Source organism: Myotis lucifugus, unplaced genomic scaffold, assembly GCF_000147115.1.
Source record: "Myotis lucifugus unplaced genomic scaffold, Myoluc2.0 scaffold_24, whole genome shotgun sequence".
NCBI lineage: Eukaryota > Metazoa > Chordata > Mammalia > Chiroptera > Vespertilionidae > Myotis > Myotis lucifugus.
Window position 1 is genome coordinate 8,849,923 of NW_005871072.1, and position 22,891 is coordinate 8,872,813.

Genomic DNA, 22,891 nt, shown 5'->3' on the forward strand with positions numbered 1-22,891 from the left:
TACTGTCCTTTTCTGCTGGCCTTTTCTGCTGGCCATCTTGTGTCCATCTTTTGTGTTGGAGTGTTGGAGTGATGGTCAGTGTGCATATTTCCTCTTTATTACATAGGATTGGTTGATTCTTGTATGTGCCCTGACCTGTAACCTTGGCATATCAGGATGTCATTATACCAGGATGATACCCAGCCAGGGCAAAAGTATCCTTTATTTGTTTGTTATTGCATGTTTTCCTTTAGTTTTTCTGTGCTAACTCTTCATAACCTGCTCATCATAACCTATTGTACACTGATCAGATGCAGAATTTTAGGTAATGAGATAGCAAGCACTAAAAAGTTGATTTATGATTGTTGAGATGAGATAGTGGGCTCTATCCACTTCTAGGCAGAACAGTGATTAAATATCAATTTATATTTAAAGTAAAATCCTTTGCTTCAAAACTTATATTGTCTACTTCTACTTCATGATGGAAGTCAGGGGTTAGCAAACTTCTGTAAAAGGCCACATGGGAAACAGTTTGGGCTTTGTGGACCATGCGGTCTCTGTCGCAGCTTGACTCAGCTATAGAAAATTTGTAAACAAATGAGCATGGCTATGTTCCATTACAACTTTATTTACAAAATCAGGTTATGGCCCAGATTTGATCCATGGGCTGTTTATCTTGACCCCTGGTCTATATCAGCACACTCCAAACTTTTTGGTCACGTATCTTATATATGCATACAAACATCACACACAATCACACGTGTACATATACACTTACATATATTATATCTGGTATAAATAATATATGTAATATAGCATGTGTATATTTATTACAACGTGTACAAAAAATAGTAGTTTTTACAAGCTGAGATGAAACTATAAATAAAAGTTCTCAATGGATGAGCCTGTGTACACAATGGGGGACATGCACCCCGCTGTGGAACCCCCTTTTGTTAACACAATGAAAGCATCTGAGTGAATGTGTTTGTGCTCATGGATGCTCCCATTTGTATTATAATCCACTTCATGGTCCAAATGTTGAATAGTAAAATAAAAATTGCCCTGAAGTCAAGTACAAACCTAGATTTAATTCCATCTTCTCCACTTACTAGACCTGTGACCTTGGGGAAGTAAATCTCTCCAAGCTTGATTTTCTACTCTAGAAAATTAACATAATCATATGCATCCGCATGTTTGACAAATGAATTTAAAACTTATTTTTAAATGCTCAAGGAAATGCTTAGAAAATAGGAAGAGCTCAAAAAATAAGCCTTTCTACCAAAATCAAAGACGAGTCTAACTGAAGTGTTATATCTGTAGCCATGAGCAACAGTAGGACTTTCTGATCCTCTTTCCTGCAAATTTTCTCTCTTCTTCCTTCCCAGTCACTGCCCACCAGGCTACCTGGCCTCATCCCTTACATAGAAGTCATACAGCAGAGCTTTCACTATAAGGACTCTGAGGTTCCACTCTTCATTTCTGCCTCTTGAGCCACCACTCAGGGCCCCACAGACATAATTTCCTGCATCATAATTTGCTGCCTAGTAAATGAAAAGATTGATGTCTTTAATTTCTCTGTATCTTCAGAATCGTCTGGCTGAGTGAGGTAGCTAGCCTAGAGTGGAACCCACTTTCACTTGAACACCACTCACCTGCCTAAAGAAACTGTAAAACTTGCATTATAATATCCAGGGTGTTTTCTTTATCCTTTGGAAACAATCAAGCCATTGGCTGTGAGTCAAAGATACTTATCAGGAATTAGGATGGTAACGGGCAGAAAGATCTCTGCAGACCAAACAAAACAAAGTATACTCTGTTCTCTGACTCTCCGTGTTGATTGCTAACCCATGATATAAATAATGAACTCTGATAGGACAGTGCTAAAGTTATATGTTTTATTCTCTTGCCTAGAGAGAATGACTAACTTGGGCCCAATATACACAGATCTCTAGTTTTCCTGAATCACCTTAAGGCAACTTTGACTACATCTTTCACACAGAGAACCCTCAAAATGATGACTTATAGACAGAAACCATGAAAACCCTCCGGAATTCTATGGCAGGCACTGAGAGAAAACATGCTAAGGCTCTGTCACCCTCAGAAGTATTGACTACAAGTTCCTTCCAATAAAATCCAACAGAGAAACACACTGTCCTTGTTCTCCACGTTTCTCCAGCCGGTGATGAGATGAGCCAAACACAATCCAGACTAACCTATCTCGGCAGGACTTCCCAGGTCATCTTTCCTAAAACAAAGCCCTCTGGCTCCGTACTGAACAGGACAGGCCATTGTGGTGAGGCAGAGTGTTGCTGGTAATGTGATCTGAATCAGATTCCCAGGACCCCAGCGAGGGACAGGAGAGAATCCGTGTGAACCTGCTTTGAGCTGTTCAGAACGACGACTGAAAGTTTTATTATTGATATTTTCAGCTGCCTTTGTGTTCCTCGCACTTGGCTGGATGTGCTGGATCGGTACAGGAAGATCAAAGACCTTCCTTCCTTTCAAAGAGTCCCCATTTGGGAGGAAATAAAAACCTCCTGGTAGCCAAAGACTCCTATTGGTTTGCATTCCCACTCCCTCTGCAGCCTCTCCGTCCCCCAGGGAGTTCACAGAGGCCACAGCCTGGGGGAGGCACTATTTAATGAAGTGGGGCTTCTGTGGAAAAGGCTGATATGATAAACGAAGGCTTTTGATAATAGTTCTTCTCTGAGGTTAATTTTTAAAGGTTTACATCTATATGTCTCCTTAATTGTATTTTTACATTTCACAACTACCAAAAAGAACAAAATATCTGTGAATCCATCACAAAGAACAAATTAATACATTTTAACATTTTGCCACGTTGGCTTCAGAATTGTATTTTTAAAACTATGATATTATAGTTTCAGCTACAACCTCCATCTCCCATCTCTTTCTTCTACCTCCTAGAAATTCAATATCCAGATTTGGGAATTTATCCTTTCTTGCAAGTATTTTCAAGTTTTGTGATGAGTTATACAATTTATCATTTTGTGTCAATATTACCATTCGTAAAATGCTATCATTTTGTCACTTGCTTTCATCATTCAAAATTATGTTTTCATTATATATTAGTTATAGCTCAATAAACTCGAAAAAAATGTTTTCAAAAACTTTCTATTATCCATATAATTTAGCTCATTCAGTTAAACCACTATACAGTCTTGCACTGTGTTCCATGCTCTTTTCCCATATTCCTACTAATGTTCTTCTATATTATTTCCTATTTTCACTGCTATAAAAATTACCTCAGTGAATGTTCTTATACTTAGAGCTTTTCAGCCTTCATACATATACTAGTATATGCCTTGCTCTTCACATATTTATTTTATCAGCCTTCTCCTTTTTGGAATAGTTATGAAAAACAAAGTAAAAAAGAAATTTAAAGGAGAAATGTTCAGTTCACCCCTCATCCTAATGTTCATATATACATCTATAACAAAAACTTTCTGTGCTTCCCAAACACTTGTTCTGAATTAAGAAAAACTTAGTCAATTTGTTTTCATCAACTTTAGTATCACCTGTAATGGCAGCAAAGCAACTCTATTAACTTTCTAAGGGTTTTTTTCTAAGGGTTTGCTATTCCACTACCAACGGGAGAATATGTGCATTCACAGGAAAGAAACCATCCAATTCCAGAATATGGCTCATTTCTGGGTTTCAGTAATAAGAGACTTTTTCCAAGGGATCTTCAAACTGTGGTTTAAAATGCTTGATTCTGGGATCCCTAACTATGGAAACATATGCCATTCTATGTTCCTCTCACAGCAGATCCTGAATTGTTCTCCTTCAAATGTAGACCATAGCTCCAGCAAACTGGTATGTTGGGTTTTTTCCCACCAGTGTGTTACTTCTCTCTCCTCCATAATATTGCTCCTCCTCTCCAAATTCTACTCAGGATTCAGGTCAAGTTCTCATGGTCCAGAGCATGAGACCTCTCTGCTCTCCCAGCACCCCCTTCTAAGTTGACACCTCCTCCTTGCCCCAAGCATCTAGCAGGTTTCTTGTGCTTCCTCGTGGTCATGGCACCAGAATAAAGGATATTAAGCTGAAGACTTGTTGCCTGTTCCTCCCAGAACCAAAGCATTCAGCTGTATTTGCAACCCATACCTCCCAAAACCTCGTCAAACACTTGACATGTCCATCATCAGCTCATTCCTTACAATTTCTTGACCTCATCTCACCTTATGTTGGAATTTCTCCCACCCAAACACATTTAATTCCCTGTCCCCCTGCCATTCTGGCTTCTTCCTACCTATAAGACCTGAATTCAAGGTCAACAACAGCATCAGCAGTCATTCTGATTCTGTTTATACAAAATGTTTTATGTTCCTACTAGGCACCATGTCATGTCTAGGGTAAGAACACAGTCCTTGTCTTAAAGGGGGTACAGTCTATTTAGAAAGACTGGCAAGTCAACAGGGACCTACAATGCCAGATGAGTGGCTATACCAGCTATGGCTCAGACTTCCTGGAATTGCTTTCAGGTGACTCCTGAAGCAGGACATAAAGACAAAGGGTGGGCTGTGGGAACATCATGAGAAAGCAGGTCAACTGCAAAACCTCTCTAAATGACACATTGGTAAATAGAAAAAATATGAAATTCACATAGCTGTGCTAATGTACTTTAGGCCCTTTAAAAGTGTGGAAACACAATCTGGTTAACTCAACCCCTCCCAAAATAGAAGCATCTGAAACAAATACACACAAAGGGTCATGTTATCACCTGTGTCAATGCAGGCCCAACGAAAACCAAGGGCAGCGGATTCATTCCATATGGAACTACAACATGTGGGTGCTCTTGCCCATTTCCTGTCGACTGAGTCACAGGATGATATTAAATCAGACCATGACTTTAAGGTGAGATTGTAGTGAGTCCAGAGAAAAGGTGAGAAGAAGGATTCAAAATAGCATAGTCCCTTCTATACTTTTGATTTAAGCTTCAAAAGACCTAATAGTCTAACAATATTTCATTAGGCATCCTGACACATCTCCAGGCAGGACTCCCCGCTCACACTAGTGAAGAGCATGGTATCAGTTCACAAAAGTGACACCACAGGAGCCCCTGGTTAGCACAGGTAGCAAGGAGGTGGTGGTCAGTGAGGAAATTAAGAGAGTGACTTTACAGTGAATTAAATGTTTATGACTGCCATTCCCGCCGGGCCCATGGTATTTGACCTTCCATGGACCACCTGTGGGGGAACTAGGACAGAGAGGACAAAAAATAAAAGTAGGGGGAAAAGAAAATGGGGTGAAAGAAATGCAAGAGGAGAGAAAGAAGGGATAAAAGAAGAATTCCACAGATTCTGCTGGAGCAGACAGAAAAATCAATCGTAGCTCTTTTGGTTTTGACAAGAATGATTCACAATTACCAAGCAAGAACACTTTTTGCCTTTCCTAGTACACAATAAATAATTCGTTTACCAGAATTCCTACTCACCAGAAAACAGCAATTTTAAGTTAAGCCTAAAGCATACCTAGAGCCAATGCTGCCCTCCTGTGGAGGATTATGATATTGTTAATTGGCCTGTGATAATTTTAAGTAAACATTTGAAGATTATGCATTTGTGGATTCAGCTCATCTGCACCTATAATTAAGTTCATACTAATTTATTCAGAAATAATTACTTTTTATAAATATACTGGAGTGATTTTTTTCTATAAAGATAATTATTTTTAGGTCACTCATTAAAATAAAATTTGACCCTTAAGACCTTGTTTTTAAATCATGAAACTCATTTTGTGAAATTCATTTTGTGAGTCATGATCAGCTTTCTTTTAAAATTATAAAATAGAACAGAAAAGAATTAATAGAAAATATTAGAAAGGATTTCACAGATTCTTAACAAGAGCCCTGTAAACTAAGAAATGGTCACTGGGAAGTGTAAGTGTATGAAAGCCATCTGACAGGAATAATGTGATAATTGCATGTCTTAGGGAAGGTCATTTGATCTTTTGCTCACTAGAATCTCACTTTAGGTTCTGGCCTGTGATAGTTAATTTGACTATCTACATAATGGACCAATATGGTAGGCAGAATTCTGAGGTGCTTCCCCCCAAGATTATTGCCTTTTTGTGCACACACTATGTATACTTCCCTCTTGAGTGCATTCGGAACACCTGTATAAAATGGAGTATCCACTCCCCAGTTGCCTTCTGAGCTCATCAAAAGGAAGTGTATCCAGGTGAGCCAAATCCAATTAAGGCAGCCCTTAAAAGCATCCGGGCCTCTCTTGAAAGAAATATGAGGCTTAAGGAGAAAGCCGCTTGACAAAGTAGGACATTTAGGAACTGAGATAGGCCCCAAACTGACAGTCTGTAGAATGGGGTACTCAGTCCTACAATTGTAAGGAAGTGAATTCAGCCAGCAGCATGGATGAGCGCAGAAGACACAAAGTTTGAAACAGGAAGGTTGACCATCAGATGTCTTGATTTCAACCTTGAGAAACCCTGAGCAGAGAACCTGGGCTTCTGACCTAACAAATGGAGATTTAGATTTAGAAAGTTTAGAAACTTGACCTGACTGAAAAGAAGTAAGAAATGGTGGATCTTGAAAATGACTTCAGGTTTTCTCACTGCACAGAATATAGTCAAACACTGTGGCAGTTAAATATTTTACCCTTTGCTCTCCCTGCGTGATCTACAATAATAACCTGCTTTGTGTTGATATTTACTGCTGTGTTGCTGACAATTACCTGAAAAAGAAGTTGGGGTGTTTCACTGGGCTGGAAAAGTTTAGCTACATCAGAGAGCAGGTCTAATTAAGCAAGCTAATTCTACGTATATAAAAGGCTAAGTTGACTTGCACTTGTGTGATACATATAAAGCTCTCACTGGCACCAGTCACACGTGTGTGTTTCGATCTGTCATTGTCGATCATGAATTTGGTTGACACTTCTATTATAGAGAAAGGGCAAATAATATTAAAATATTTCTTCTAATTAATTTCCTTTCAATGTGCATGAATCCGTGCACCAGGCCTCTAGTTTTAACTATAAAGGTTTGTCAATTTTGTTTATCTTTTTGAAGAACCAACTTTTAGTTTCATTGACCCCTTGTATTATTGTCTGCTATTTCATTTATTTCTGCTCTAACTTGATTAATTCCTTCCTTCTGCTAACTTTAGGCTGAATTTATTCTCTTCCTAGTAGTTATTCAGAAACTACAGGTAGTTTCTACATATTTGTAGATATTCTCACTTTTTTTACTTGATTTCTAGTTTCATATTATTGTGATCAATAACATAGTTGGCATGATTTAAATCTTCTTAATTTGCTAAGACTTGTTTTATGTCCTATCATATTAACTATGCTGGAAAATGTTGCATCTACACTTCAAAAGAATGTGTCCTTTAATGCTATTGTGTGTAATGTTTTATATATGCCTATTAAGTCCATTTGTTCTAAAGTGTGGTTCAGTTCCATTTTCTTGTTGCTTTTCTGACTATCCATTGCTGATAATGGGGTATTGAAGCCCCCTGCTATGATTGTAATGTTGTCCCTCAGGTCTGTAGTATTTGCTCAATATATTTAGGTACTCTGGTGTTGGGTACGTATATACTTATAATTGTTATATTTTCTTGATGTATTGACCTCTATCAATATATAATGACACTGTTTACTGTTTTGACTTAAAGTGTATTTTATCTGATGTAAATATGACTATGCCCACCTTCTTTTGGTTTCTGCTTGCTTGAGATATCATATTCCATGCCTTCACTTTTAGCCTATGTGCATCTTTAGTGCTGAAATGATTCTTCTGTCAGCAGCATATAGTGGGTCTTACTTTTTTATTCATCCAGCCACTCTGTGTCTTTTGATTGATACGTTCCATCCACTTACATTTAGAATGGCTATTGACATGTAAGGACTTGCTACTGCCATTTTCTCTCTTGGCTTCTAGTTATTTTGTATCTTCTTTGGTTCTTCCCCCTCCCCCCCCCCCGCCCCTTCTGTTTCTGTCTACTTTTGTATATTGGTGGTTTTCCCTAGTGATATCTTCAGTATTTCCCCCCTCCTTTTTTTAAAGCTCACCCCAGGATATGTGGATGCTTATTGATTTTCTAGAGAGAGAGAGAGAGAGAGAAACATCAATGTGAGAAACATCGATTGGTTGCCTCCCATAGGCACCCTGACTGGGGACCTAATTTGCAACCTCCATATATGCCCTGACCTGGAATCAAGCTTGTGACCTTTCAGTGTATGGGATGATGCTCCAACCAACAGAACCACACCAGCCAGAGCAGTTCTTCTTTTTTATGTAGTGTGTCTATACTCTAGATTTTTGTTTTGTGATTACCATGTGGCTTACTTCAAATATCTCATAGATAAAAGTTTTTTGTTGTTGATAGCAACATATCTTCTTTCTCCTGTAAGGTTCCACTCTTTCACTCCAGCTCTTTTATATTTTTGATGTTCCAAATGATATCTTTTATGTTGTGAGTTTTAACAAATTGTTATAGTTACTTTCTTTACTTCTCCTTCACATCTGAAGGGTAACTTTGCCAGATAGCATTTTTGGATGGCTCTTTTAATATCTTAATACTTTAAATATAATATTCCACTCTCTCCTAGCCGATAGTTTTCTGTTGAGAAATCTGCTGATAGCCTAATGGGGGTTCCTTTGTAGGTTATTTTCTTTTTCTCCCTGGCTGCCTTTAAGATTCTCTCTCTCCCTCTCTTTTTTTTTTTTAATCATTGACTTTTGACAGTTGCATTATAATGTGTCTTGAAGAAAATCTTTTTTTCACTGAAATAATGTTTTATTAGCTTTGTAGATTTCTATGTAAAGTTTCATTCCAAGGTTTCAGAAGGTCTCAGCTTTATTTAAGGAAACTCTCTGCCCCTTTCTCCTTTTCTCCTTTTGGTATTTTCGTTATTCTTATGTTGGCTTTCCTAATGGAGTCTGATAACTCTTGTGGTTTCTTTACTTTTAAAAAAATCTTAATTCTCTCTCCTCTTCCACCTGAATCACTTCTATATTCCTATCTTCCAGCTCATTTATTCTCTCTTCTTCCTGATTTGCTCCATTTCCAACACTTTATAATGCATTCTTCATCTCATTCATTAAATCCTTCAACTCCAGAGTTTCTGTTTGGTTCTTTATAATCTCAATCTTTTTAGTAACATACTTATTCTGTTCATTCACTTTATTCCTGAGTTCATTGAATTGCCTTTCTGAGTTTCTTGTAGCTCACTGAATTTCTTTATATGGCTATTTTGAATTCTTTGTCAGTTAGATTGTAACATTTCATGTCCTTGAGTTCTGTTGCTGAAGATTTGTCCTTTTTTCTTTAAGGTATTCGAGTACCCTAGTTTTTCATAACGTTTGATGAAATGTGCTCTGCCATCACATTTGAAGCAGCGAACACCATTCTTATTTAGGGATGGTTTTGTATGATTCTAACATTTCATCAGGTTGGCAAGGAGAAACTTTATTTTGCTTTCCAGAAGGTGGCACTATAGAACAAGTTTTGGCTTGACAGGCTTGGGAGTGTGTGTGTTGGCATAAAAAATTTTTAAAAAGCTGGCAGCAGAGGGAGGTGTGGGCTTAGCACCTGAAGTTTAGGGTGTGCCCACAACCCAGTAGAGGAATTCTCAAGTGGAAGGAGTTCCAGAGGTTAGCTGATAGATCTCTTATTGAAATCCCAGGGCAGATGGCAGGAAGCATAGTCCTCAGTTCTCTTTGTCTGCCTTCTTCCCTTTCCTTTCCCTCCCCCTAGTCAGGAAGGGCCTTCCTCAGGAAGAGGAATGGATTCCCCCCACCCCAGCTGCAGCCAGCACAGCCTGGTGTATTTCCACTCACCACTTTCACTTTCCGCCTCCTCTGCTAGAGCTTACTACTGCTAGAGGCTGACCACAACTCCCTCGGCTCTGTAACTTCCTCCAAGTTCCAATCCACCCACTTTTTGGCTGCACAAATGGATGGATCTCTTAGGGATTCTGGTGTGCTGTGCAGAGGCATTTTTAAAAATTATTATGGATGTCTGATTATTTAAAAATTCAAGGAGAGAGAAAAAAGAAAGGGAAATTTTTTTTTTTTTTAAAGGCATATCTCATGACGCCATGAGGCTGGCATCACCTACAGTCTTTGTTTTAAAGTCTATTGTGTCTGGTATGAGTATAGCCACCCCAGCTTCTTTTTGGTTTCCATTTGCCTAGAATATCTTTTTCTAACCCTTTACTTTGAATATGTGTGTGTCATCTGAAGTTAGTCTCTCTCATAGGCAGCATATCGATGGGTATTGTTGTTTTTAACCAACTTACTCTGTCTTTTGATTGGAGCATTTAGTTAATTTACATATAAAGTAATTCTTGGTAGCTGTGTACGTATTATCATTTTGTTCATTGTTTTCTGGCTCTTTTGTACTTTATCTTTTTTCTTCTTCTTGCTCTCTTTGTGATTTGATGATTCTCTGTGTGTGTGTGTGTGTGTGTGTGTGTGTGTGTGGTATGCTTAGATTGCTTTCTCTTCATCTTTTGTGTAGTTACTATAGGTTTTTGCTTTGTGGTTACCATGATGCTTATATATAATAACATATTTATAATAGTCAATTGTAAGTTGATAACAACTTAGGTTTGAGTAATTACTAAAGCCCTACAATTTTAATCCCCCCCAACATTTTATGGTTTTAGCTGCCATTTCACATGTTTTATATATTACCAAAGTTATATTTGATATGAACTGTTTTTTTTCTTTACTGTATACACTAATCATTAGCTTTGTTTCATATAAATATACTAGTGGCCCAGTGCATGAATTCGTACACATTGAAAGGAAATTAATTAGAAGAAATATTTTAAAATCGCTATTCGTCCTTTCTCTATAATAGAAGTGTCAACCAAATTCATGATCCACAATGACAGATTGAAACACATGCATGCATTTGGCGCCAGCGAGAGCTTTATATGTATCACACAAGCGCAAGTCAACTTAGCCTTTTATATATGTAGAATAAACTTGCTTAATTAGACCTGCTTTCTGATGTAGCTAAACTTTTTCCAGCCCAGCGAAGCTCCCCAACTTCTCTTTCAGGTAATTGTCAGCAACATAGCAGTAAATATCAACATGAAGCAGGTTATTATTGTAGATCACGCAGGGAGAACAAAGGGTAAAATATTTAACTGCCACAGTGTTTGACTATATTCTGCGCTGGGAGAAAACCTGAAGTCATTTTCAAGTTCCACCATTTCTTACTTCTTTTCAGTCGGGTCAAATTTCTAAGCTTCCTAAATCTCTGTTTTCTGGCTAATGAAAAGAAAATAGGATTCTCCTATCTACCTACTCCAGGACTTCTGTGAGGATCAAATGAGATGAGGTACGGAAAAACGTTTCACAGACATTTGGTTAAAGTGTAAAATGTTTACACCTGTATTCCTGGAACTCCAAGGAGGCTAGTTGCTAGGGAGAAGAAGCAGGCCATTGCTACATGACATCATTACCCGGCCCTCACAGCGGCCGTTTCTGGGCTGGGCTATGGGCTGCATTTTTCGCCATGGGGTCTCGGCAGCGTTGGCTGTGATTTGGTGGGCTGTTGCTCTGGGGTGGTGGTGGGGCCTGTATCCCACTTGGGGGAAGCCAAGTGTTGCTTTCTGGGCTCCAGGTCTGCAGTGCCGTTTCTCTGTGCATGTCATGGCAGCTCCTGCATTGAGCATCTGCCCCCTGGTGGTCAGTGAGCATCATAGCAACCAGTCAGAAGGTGGGAAGGACACTTAGCATATTAGTCTTTAATATAGATAGATGGCTTGTCCTGCTCAAGTTGAAGGGCAAAATTTCTCATACAAGGTTAAAAAAATTGAACTATAAACTGTTGAACATCAAAATGATAAAGGTGTGACTTTAAAACGTGTATCATAAATACTAAAAGAAATCTGATAAAGCTACTTAATATCAGAAAAATCTCTCTGTGGTTTGTTTTTAGGATATCAATGTAATCAATTTCTGAATATTAATCCTGATACTTTACTGAATTCATTTTTTAGTTCTAGTTTTTTAGAGGATTCTTTAGAGTTCTCTCTATATGATGTCATGTGATCTGCAAATATTGACAGTTTTACTTCTTTCCAATTTGAATACCTTTTATTTATTTTTGTCTAATTACTGTGGTTAGGATTTCCAATGCTATTTTTTTGTTTCTTCCTCATTCAGCCTTGGAAGATTATATGTTTCTAGGAATTTATCATTTTGGGGGGTTGTCCAATTTGTTGGCATATAATTGTCCATAGTATATTCTTATAATCCTTTGTATTTCTGTGGTTTCTGCTGCCATTCCTTAAAATTTATTGTTGAACGTATTTCAGATGTCCCTTTTCTCCAGTGAACCCCTCCACCCCATATTCACCCCCACCCCCAGGCCCTGCTGTGTCCATGGGTTATGCATATAAGTTCTTTGGTTAATCTCTTCCTGCCATCCCTCACTGCCCCCCTTCCCTCTCAGACTCATCAGTCTGTTCCATGTCTCTGGATCTGTTTTGCTGATCAGTCTATTCATTAGATTCCATGTATAAGTGAGATCATTTGATACTTATCTTTCTCTGACTGGCTTATTTCACTTAACATCTGCTATCATTTCTATTTCATTGGATTTTATTTGGGCCCTCTTTTTTTCTTGACAAATCTGGATAAAGTTTTATCAATTTTGGTTATCTTATCAAAGAACCAGCTCTTGGTTCCATTGATCTCTTCTATTGTTGTTGGGTTGGGTTTTTTTTTTTAGACTCTATTTCATTTATTTGTTCTCATCTTTATTATTTCCTTCCTTCTACTCACTTTGGACTGTCTTTGTTCTTTTTATAGTTCCCCTAAGTATTAGATTATTTACTTGATATTTTTCTTGTTTCTAGAGGTAGACCTGTATTGCTCCAAATTTCACCTAGAGGGCTGATTTAGTAGATCTGGGGAGGGCTTGCGAACCTGCTTCTCTAGTAAATTCCCAGGAGAGGCTAATGCTGATGTGGGGATCACACTTTGAGAACCACTACCCTAAGGCATCCGATGTATGCAACGTTTTAAATTCTCTCCTATGCACCTAGAATAATTGTTAAGTACGAACCTAGGGAGAATTGTGACACTAGCTAAAAGAGGCCATGAAAGCTTCAGGACTCAGTCTGTCTCTTTGGCTCCAAGTCTTTGTTCAGGTGTCAACTCCTTACTGAAAGCTGCCTGGAGGACTCCACTTATTAGTGTGATCTCTCCCCATCTCCAGATTCTCAACTCCTCTTACACTGATCTTCTTTTCTCTTTCTCTCCCATAGCACTTAGGCCCTAACATACTGTGATTCACTTACTTGTTTATGGTTTACTGTCTCTCCCCCTAATTAGACTGTAAAGTCTAAAATGCAGGGATTTTTGTTTTTGATTCCAAGGGCTGAACAGACTTTTTTTAATATAAATGAAACATGTGAATTGAAAATGAATTGGATCCTTTAACTTCCTCAGCAGAATATAAACTCATTTTGAAAAATGTACTAACTTAACTACACGTGTTCATAGGAAGAGAGCATTGTGGGAAAAACAGACTTTTGAGACTGGGAACACCTGGGTTCAGAAGCCAGCTTCACCATTTCTGGATAAAGTTTTATCAATTTTAACACAAGGTTAATGTCACATTTCTAGGGATCAGTGCCTCTACTTTTAAACTTGTGACAACATTGATTATTATTAGAATTAGACGAATGTATACAAAATATCTAGCACAGTCTTGTCACTAAAGAAGTGCTTATTGCATACCACTTCCCCCTTGATACCTCTCCTCCTCTAGCTCACACTTCACTTAAAGTACAAGCTACTTTAAAGCCAATCTTTTAATTTTGGATAGAATTCTATCTAAAGGCACATTTTTTTAAAAAAATAAAAATTTCCAAGGACTTCAAGCAGAACTCTATTTTTAAACATTAAAACCTTTGCATCACCTTTCCATAACTGTACCTTCAGATGAAAAGTCTTCCAACAACTATCAAATATAATGTGGAATAACGATAATATTTTGCTGATACTGAGAAAGTATTTCAAGTTCAATCCCCACAAAGTATTAAAATCTCCCCTGGTCATGTTCATCCATAAATGTGTTTCTGGGCAACAGGCTACTTGAGTTTTCTAGTCGCCCTTCTAAATAGGACTAAAACTAAACCTTACAAGTATTTTAGAGAAGGAAATAATTTTTACAAATGTGGATATTCTATCTACTTGCTTTAGCTATAAATGCCCTGCATGAGAACGTAGCAACAATGACCACATTCACGACTGTGATGAGATATATATATGGTATGCATACATTTATGCTGCACATTCATACATGACCTGATATTGCTGAAATAGTCTTTATTTCTGAACATTCCAAAACAGCAGTGTACACAGTAACAAATATTAAGTCATATACCATAAGAAAAGCATTCATTAGTGCAAATGGGTTTTGTAAAAGGTCTATCAAAAGATTTATTTGCTTTAAAATGCATTCATTTCCAGAAGCATTGTTAATAAAACATTACAGTTTCATCCTCTGTAATAAAGTATTGAAAATCGGTGGTGGTATAGTAGCAAACATTGCCGGTATTAAGTGCAATGAGCTTGTGATGCCTTTATAAATATGAAACCCATGTGTGACAATAAATTAACAATGAAAAAGACGAGACCATTTAACTTGCTGTCTGGCTACCTCCTTGCAATGCTTCAGATTACACAGTGCTCATTCAACACAAAATTATGTCTCTGAAACTGTTTGGTGGATTTTTGCTGATATATCCTCAGAGTTAAAAAAATAGTCCCTTACCACAAAAATATTTTTATGGCACAAAATTTAAGTTGTTCCATAGTGGTTCACGTAGGTGTAAAAAGAAATAGGCACAAAAAAATAAAATTCCTGTAAACTATAAAAAAGTAAATTTCAAAGCATACATTGATCGAACATATTTGTAAATATGTAATGTATTAAAACACAGAACATGTACTGGGAAGATGTTTAGAACACGTAAGTAAATTGAACAAGTTACTTTAAAAACTCATATGGCAAAGAAAGCATTAATGATACATCTCAATTCTCTCAAAAAGTGTTCAGGTACGTAGCAGTTCTACAAAAACTTTCTAGATCTAAGTGTCGCAATACTGCAACCATGGATTTGAGAATGCTGCAGTATCTCAGGCAAATATTTAAGTGCAATAATTAGTCTCTGGTGATTGGTTCATTGAAAAACAATGCAGTAAGTATGTTAAAATGCAAAAGGGAAAGAATATCCTGACATCCACTGTTACCCAGCCAGCTAGGTAATACAACCCTCATTTCCACTTCTTTCCCACTCTTCAAGGTAAAACTGCGTCAGTAGCAACCATCTCTCCAGTTTCCGTCCCTCAGAGTGCTGAGTGAAGACAGAGGCTTTGGAGGCTGAAGGAAACTATAAAGGTGAGAAAAAGGAAACAGAGTGTTAATAACCCTACGGGTCACCCTAGCCGGTTTGGCTCACTGGATAGAGCATCAACCTGTAAACTGAAGGGTCCCAGGTTTAATTCCTGGTCAAGGGCACGTGCTCAGGTTGCGGGCTCATCCCCACTAGGGGGCGTGCAGGAGGCAGCCAATCAATGATTCTCATCATTGATGTTTCTATTTCTCCCCCTCCCTTCCTCTCTGAAATCAATAAAAATATATATTATATATATATAAAAAATAACCCTACGGGTCACGTTGCTTCCTTTCATCGGCTCCTCCAGTCCTGACAACCTGTTGGCACTTCCCCAAGTGAGTCTTGTGTTCAACACTCTGGAGCTTTGCAACATGCGCATCTGCTAGAAACCCAGTGCTCACCACAGTGCTATGTACTCTGCGTGGGCATGAGAGAAAAATGATCAATACCCTTAATGTATAAAACACACTTTAATCAGAAAGAAAAAGGTAAACTCAATAGAAAAAAATGGCCCCAAAACAAACAGTTATTTCATTGACTATAAACAGCAAATTAACATAAATTTTTAAAAGCATGCTTTTATTGACTTTTTATAGAGAGAGGGAGAGGGTAAAAGAAACATTGATGGGGTACCTCCCATATGCACCCCAATCAGGGACCCACAACCTGGGAATAGAACCAAGACCTTTTGGTGCATGGGATGACACTCAACCAACTGAGCCACACCGGCCAGAGCATAACATGAAGAAATTTTAAACCTTATGGGTAATCAAACATTTGCCTATCAGACTGGCAAATAATTAATTCCCAGTGTTTTCCAGTTTTGGAAAACAGACCCTCACAAATAATCTGGTAGTGACAACCTTTCCAGGAGGCTAGGTTGGAGACAAATAGATGGTCCTATTTACCTATACAGTATGTGTCAAATAACCTATGTATGTTCTATTCAGCCATAATCACAACATAGCTCTGCATTTACTGGGGGAGAATTTATTTAACAAATATATGTTATTTCTATCTGGGTAGTAGGATTCTAAATCAGCCTTTATTTTCTGTGTTTTTCAATAGTTTCTGAATTTGTTTCTGATCTGAGCACCTATTACTTCTAATCAGAAAATAAAAAAGCAAAACTATTTACACATACCAGTGCATAAAGAAAAGTTACTTGTTTCCACATCCCTTTCAAACATTTACTGATTCCCTCCCTCTCCTCCTTCATATATTCTTTTCTTATAAAGTTGTTTACATTTACTGCCTCCGTTGTTTCATCTTCCAAGCTCTCCTCAACCCACTTTTACAGAATTTTTTTAACCATAAAACACTCCAGGATATCTAAGTTCAAGAAGGGTACCTCATGACTATGAGCTCATCTAAAATGTGTCCTGCAAGTAATCTAGAATTGTGGAGTGGGGAGGACTGTTACCTGGACCACAATGAACTTACACAAGCTAACAAAACCCACTAGTTATCACTAAGATGTTTTTTTAACCATGCATGTGATGGGAAGGTATATGTGTGCACATGCATGTGTGCCTAACACAGTTGGGCTCATTTTGATAGAAAAATTGATTCATAAAACATTTGCGATCCTACTCTGTGCTGGACAAACCGCTTGACATTAGGGACATATAGCAATGAAGCAAGGATCAGCTACCCCCCTTCAGGAAGCCTGCGTTCTAGTGAGGAGAGTCAGACCACATTATAAACTAATAAATGGAGTAGGAGAAGAAGGGAGAGAGAGGGAGGAGGCCCTGCAAATAACTTCAAGGAAGGAAAATGCAAGAGTTCTGGAGGTGGAGCTTTCCTGGTAAATTAAAGCAAACAGGGCATCAGGGTGAAGTGTTGAGGGAGGAAGGAAGAAGATGAGATCAGAGAGAGGAAGACTTGACCACACAGGGACACCCACATCCATCACTTTCCAGAGGAAGAGGGACACAAGTCAGGCCAAAAAGGGTAGCATGGCCTACTATTAGGGTTAGACTGAGACCAAGAAAAAGGCAAGATGGTGCCAGGAGCAGCGTCTAATTTAAAACTGCAAATGAAGTAATGTAGACACACTGCTTGACATTAGGGATGAAGACTCTTACCTTCTGACAGGTTGTGCAATTTTGCTTCGAGGCAGGTTACTCCCATTTATTGCCAGTGAAGGTCTTGGAAGTGCACTGCGGCCCATGATCCCAGAAGTGGTAGCTTTGTTTGGTGTGGGGATTCCAGTGTTGGAATATAATTGTAAGCCATTGGATAAAGGCGTGTTACTGCTGCCTTGAACAGTTGGGCTCACATAGGCTGTGGCTTTAAGAGGCTGTCGGACAGACACAGGGAAATGACCCACACTGTGGATTCTGTGTTGAAGCTGTCCTGGTGATGGAACTAGAAGAGAAAATGATGTTCATATGAGGCAAAATTTTTATCACTATCCAACTTAAGAAATGTTATATTTTTAAAAAGCCTATATTGTCTGAAAGATATATGTATATATAAAATGGAACTTTTAATATGTCTATATAAAATGGAATTTTTAATATATTATAAATAACTGTATTGTATTATACAATGTTGCCAATTGACAGAAGATTCTGTTAGTATTGGAAAATCCAATCATTGACTTTTTAGAGAAACATCGATTTGTTGTTCCACTTATTTATGCACTCATTGGTTGATTCTTGTATGTGCCCTGACCAAGGAATCGAGCCTGCAACTGAGCTACCCAGCCGGGACTAGAAAATTCTAATTCTTGACAAGAAAGTCTTGTATTCTATCAATCAGCAACATCTTTGAGTGCCTAACTATATTATATTATTACTAGAGGCTCAGTGCACAAAATTCATGCATGGGTAGGGTCCCTAGGCCTGGCCAGCGATCAGGGCTGATAGGGGCCTTCTGGCTGCTGGCCGGGGCCTCCCTTCGTTCCACACTGCCCCCTGGTGGTCAGTGCATGTCATAGCGAGCGATTGAACTCCCGTTCTCCCAGTCAAACTCCCAAGGGGACACTTTGCATATTAGCCTTTTATATAGAGAGAATAATATGTTATTATATTCTAAGAATAACCTCCTTTTCTTTAACAATTTTAAGTTCTCACAGGACAATTTCTTCCTTGCTTGGAAGACATTAGAATTTCTTGATTGTTACTTTGAGGAGGATTTCATGAAAATACAAGGGACAATTTAGCTGTTATTATAGAAAGGAAGACAGAGGTGGCATCAGTAAGTAAAAAGTACAGCTGATTACAGATATACTTCCTAAACAGTTTTCATCATAACGTTTACAGTTTGTGGGGAGAATAAATGAGTTACTCTACATGAAGCCTTACAAGGCATCTGGCATGTCGTACCCACTAAGTGAGTGCTAGCTATTATTACCTTGATAAGGACAGCAAAATCTATAAAATGAAAAACTTCTCAGAGCAAGACTCTTAAAAGCTTCACTAATATACTGGCCCAACAGTGCATATCATTTCACATTAAGAAACTGAACTGTTTGGCAGAAATTTTTTTAATTTTATAATTCTTTTCTCCAATGGAAAACTGAATCACAAATTTAACGGAAATTTATGCACATAACTCTGCCTGTTGTTTGCTAACTTTTCCAGCCTTTGCTGCCTCGTACTTACCATTCAGTTAAACAGGGACATACCCTATTTTCTAAAACATTTTAGCTGATTTTGAACTTAAGCATAGAATATACAATAAATATCTTTTTGAAATAAAAATAGGATGGGAGCAAAAGAAAATGTCTATAAAGTTTTATTTAATACTAGAGGCCCAGTGCACAAAATTCATGCATGGAGGTAGGGGGTCCCTCAGCCCGGCCTGCACCCTCACAATCTGGGACACCTCAGGGGATGTTTGACTGCTGGTTTAGGCCCAATCCCTCCTAAATCGGCAGTTGGACATCCCTCTCGCAATCCGGGACCGCTGGCTCCTAACCACTCACCTACTTGCCTGCCTCATCACCCCTAACCACTCTGCCTGCCTGCCTCATTGCCCCTAACCACTTGCCTGCCTGCTTGATCACCCCTAACCACTCTGCCTGCCTGATCACCTCTAATCCCTCTGCCTGCCTGCCTGCCTGCCTAATCGCCCCTAACTGCTCACCTGCCTGCCTGCCTGATCGCCCCTAATCACTCACCTGCCTGCCTGATTGCCCCTAACTGCTCGCCTGCCTGCCTGATCACCCCTAATCGCCTCTGCCTCAGCCCCCGCAGCTTCATCTGGAAGGACGTCCAGAATGACATCTGGTAGGTCATTTGGCTGTCCAGTCTAATTAGCATATTATTCTTTTATTATTATAGATCTCTTGAAAATATTTTCTTGAAAATATTTTCTTAAATTAGTTTTTCTCAAGTATATAGTAGGTGAATTCTATATCCAGGAGTGCTGATGTATGTGTACAGTAGTCAAATTCAATAAAAAATAAGGTCTATGTAAAATTCTGCTATAGTTTTTGGGACACCGTAATCTTTTGTTGGTTGACAAATCATCTCCAGGCCTATAGGTTTGGACATATCAATACTATGACTGAGTCTGCTTCCCAGGGTCAGGTTCAGACTTAACCCCAACTACCTATATAGACCACATGAGCAGAAATGGGGGTGTGGGGGCCTGGAACCATGGCATCCCCACAAAAAGTAAAAATATGAACACCCGACTGAACACTCATTACTCTGTTTGTTGCTGTGTAAAACATAGAATGACTGCAGTAAGATGAAATGGAGTAGACAAATAATAAAACTTCATTTTGGGGGGAAAAAGCTGTGGGGTAGTGAAAAACAACACGAAAGTAACAGCTAGACAGAACTGGTGTGCTTTCTTCAGAGTAAAGGTATCAAGTAGACAGAAAGAGGCAGATCTATAAAGAAAACAGATTTTGTGTGATAATTAATCACCATTTAGTGCTTCTGCTGCTATCCTTGGATATGAAGAATTACATATAACTTACTATGTAATTGGTAACATAGGCACTGATAAAAATACTACTCAATTTTAATTGTGGGGAAAAAAAGTTACAAGACGAGAAAATTGTTCCTGAGAGGAAAAAGAAGAAATGGAAGAGTAAGATATTTGCTTAATGGTATTATGACTAACTAAAAATTACAAAAAATTAAGAATTGATATACTTACTACAAGACTGTATTCTTGAAAGCCCATTTCCAGCTCCGTGCAAGCTTGAGTCAAAGCTCTGACTATTTCGCACGGTGACCGGAGAACTCACGTTGCTACTAACACCCATTGTGCTTGGCATCCGAGCTAGATTAGGCATACTTCTTCGGAGCTTGTCTAGAAGAGAAAAAATTTTTACTGAGTTAAAAATCACAAACTTTACACCTACTAAATACTAGTTTTCAAAAGTAAGTACACATATAAATCATATTTTGTTCAAAAATAAAATTATCATGTTCATTATGAATTATAAAAAGCTAATGGAATTAACCTTCTGTATAGGAATACACACTCAACATCTCCAGAAAGGTTGCACCAAATAGGCTGCTAAAAGAACATGAGTTCTATAAAAAGTAGGGATTAGTCAAGCCCTGGCTGCTTTGGCTCAGTGGATAGAGCGTTGGCCTGCAGATTGGAAGGTCCCAGGTTCAATTCCAGTCAAGGGCACACGCTCGGGTTGCGGACTTGATACCCAGTGAGGAGCATGCAGGAGGCAGCTGGTCAGTGATTCTCTCTCATCATTGATGTTTCTCTCTCTCTCTCCCTCTCTCTCTTCCTCTCTGAAATCAATTAAAAAAAAGTAGGGATTAGTCAATTATATATTTGTTCACATGCATGAAGTGAATAAAACTGTATCAAAGTGAGGCTAGAAAATAATCTTATAGCCATTTAGCTTTAAAAACATACTAGAAATTGTTACGTTTTAATGAAAACCTAGAAGAGTGAAAACCAGCACTGGATCTTTTGCTAGCCTATCAAAATAGAAGAAATTATTAAAATTCAAACTTGAGATGTTTTGAGAAATCCACTAATCACATCAACATGACCATATAACTTCTAAAAAGTTTTAATTATCAAGAGCATGCCACCAAACCTTTGGGGGCTTGAAAAAGAACATGCTTCCATTTCCTTCTCCTTGCTATGGACATCTTCTGCTACTTAGGGGCAGCAGAGAGTCAGACACGGGTCTCGGTGTTGCTGAGAAGCTTCAAAACTGCAACTCCACAAGTTAGTTTTCTCTTTAATAATAACCACCCCCCCCAAAAAAAAAAAAACACAACACAACCACTAACATATATCAGGTCACTTGAGCTTAGAAAAGAAAGGATATCCTATATAATAAAAACATAATATTCAAATCGACCAAACGGCAGAACGACCAGTTGGTGAGGGGCGGGGCCGGCGAGCAGGCGGTGCCAGGCCAGCCAAGGCGCATGCCAGTGGGCAGAGAGAAGGAACTGCGATGGGGTAGGGGGACCAGTAGTGGCAGAGGGGTGATTGGCACGGGGCTGGCACCATCCTTTGATCGGCCCGTCCGGTCACCTCCCGCAGAAGGAGGCCAGGCAGGGTGGCGGCAGTAGCGGGAGTGATGGGGGTAGCGCTATCCCCTGATCACCCATCCTGTCGGAGGCCAGGCGGCAGTGGCACAGTGATGAGGGGCAATGCTGTCCCCTGATTGGCTCGCTCAGTTGCCTCCTGCAGAGGGAGGCCAGACTGCAGCTTAGGCCCGCTCCCCATGGGCCTAAGCCATCAGTAGGACATCGAGAGAACTCCTGGACTGTGAGAGGGTGCAGGCTGGGCTGAGGCGCACCCCTCCCCCCCCCCCCCACCCCCCAGTGCACGAATTTTCATGCACTGGGCCTTTAGTGTTTAAATACTAAGCCAAAACTCGTTTAAGTACAAAACTGGACTCATTTCCTTCTGCTTCACACAGGGCCTTTCCACATTACTTGGATCTGTTGATTGTAAGCCCTGTCTGGAAAGTCACCTAATCCAGAAATCTGGAGAATCTCCTAAGATTTGCCTCCCTTCTTCACCCTTGATTCCAAGTCCTCAAAAGTCTGTCTCATAAATATTTAATGAATCTTGAGTTTCATGTTTATTAATTTTTCAACTCTTTATTCTAAAAGTTTTCATATATATATATAGTGTTGTAAAGTATCAAAAACATGTTATGTTTTTCATCTAGATGTAGTTTTCATTTTGCCACATTTACTAGTAATTCATCTTCATATATTATGTATATTCTTACCATTTGCAACAGCATGGATGGAACTGGAGAGCATTATGCTAAGCTAAATAAGCCAGTCAGAGAAAGATAAATATCACATGATCTCACTCATTTGTAGAATATAATGAACAACATAAGCTGATGAACAAAAACAGATCCAGAGACAGAGAAGCATGGATCAGACTGTCAAACCTCAGAGGGAAGGTAGGGGTGGGTGGGGGTAAGGGGGAGAGATCAACCATATGACTTGTATGCATGAATATAAGCCTAACCAATGGACACAGATACCATGGGGGTGAGGGAATGAGTGGGAAATGGGGGGGGCAATGGG

At 38.9% G+C, this 22,891-nt stretch overlaps 1 protein-coding gene across 1 annotated transcript in view; it reads right to left on the reverse strand.

Annotated features, from left to right (window-relative positions):
* Positions 1-14,301: 14,301 nt before the first annotated feature.
* Positions 14,302-22,891, reverse strand: part of SLAIN1 (SLAIN motif family member 1) — a 63,242-nt gene continuing 54,652 nt past the window's right edge. The window contains exons 6-8 of the mRNA XM_023751730.1: positions 20,511-20,666; positions 17,477-17,759; positions 14,302-15,383 (exon numbers count right to left, since the gene is read on the reverse strand). Coding sequence (XP_023607498.1) covers positions 15,308-15,383; positions 17,477-17,759; positions 20,511-20,666 — 515 coding nt within the window. The 3' untranslated portion in view covers positions 14,302-15,307. The remainder of the gene's footprint in view (positions 15,384-17,476; positions 17,760-20,510; positions 20,667-22,891) is intronic.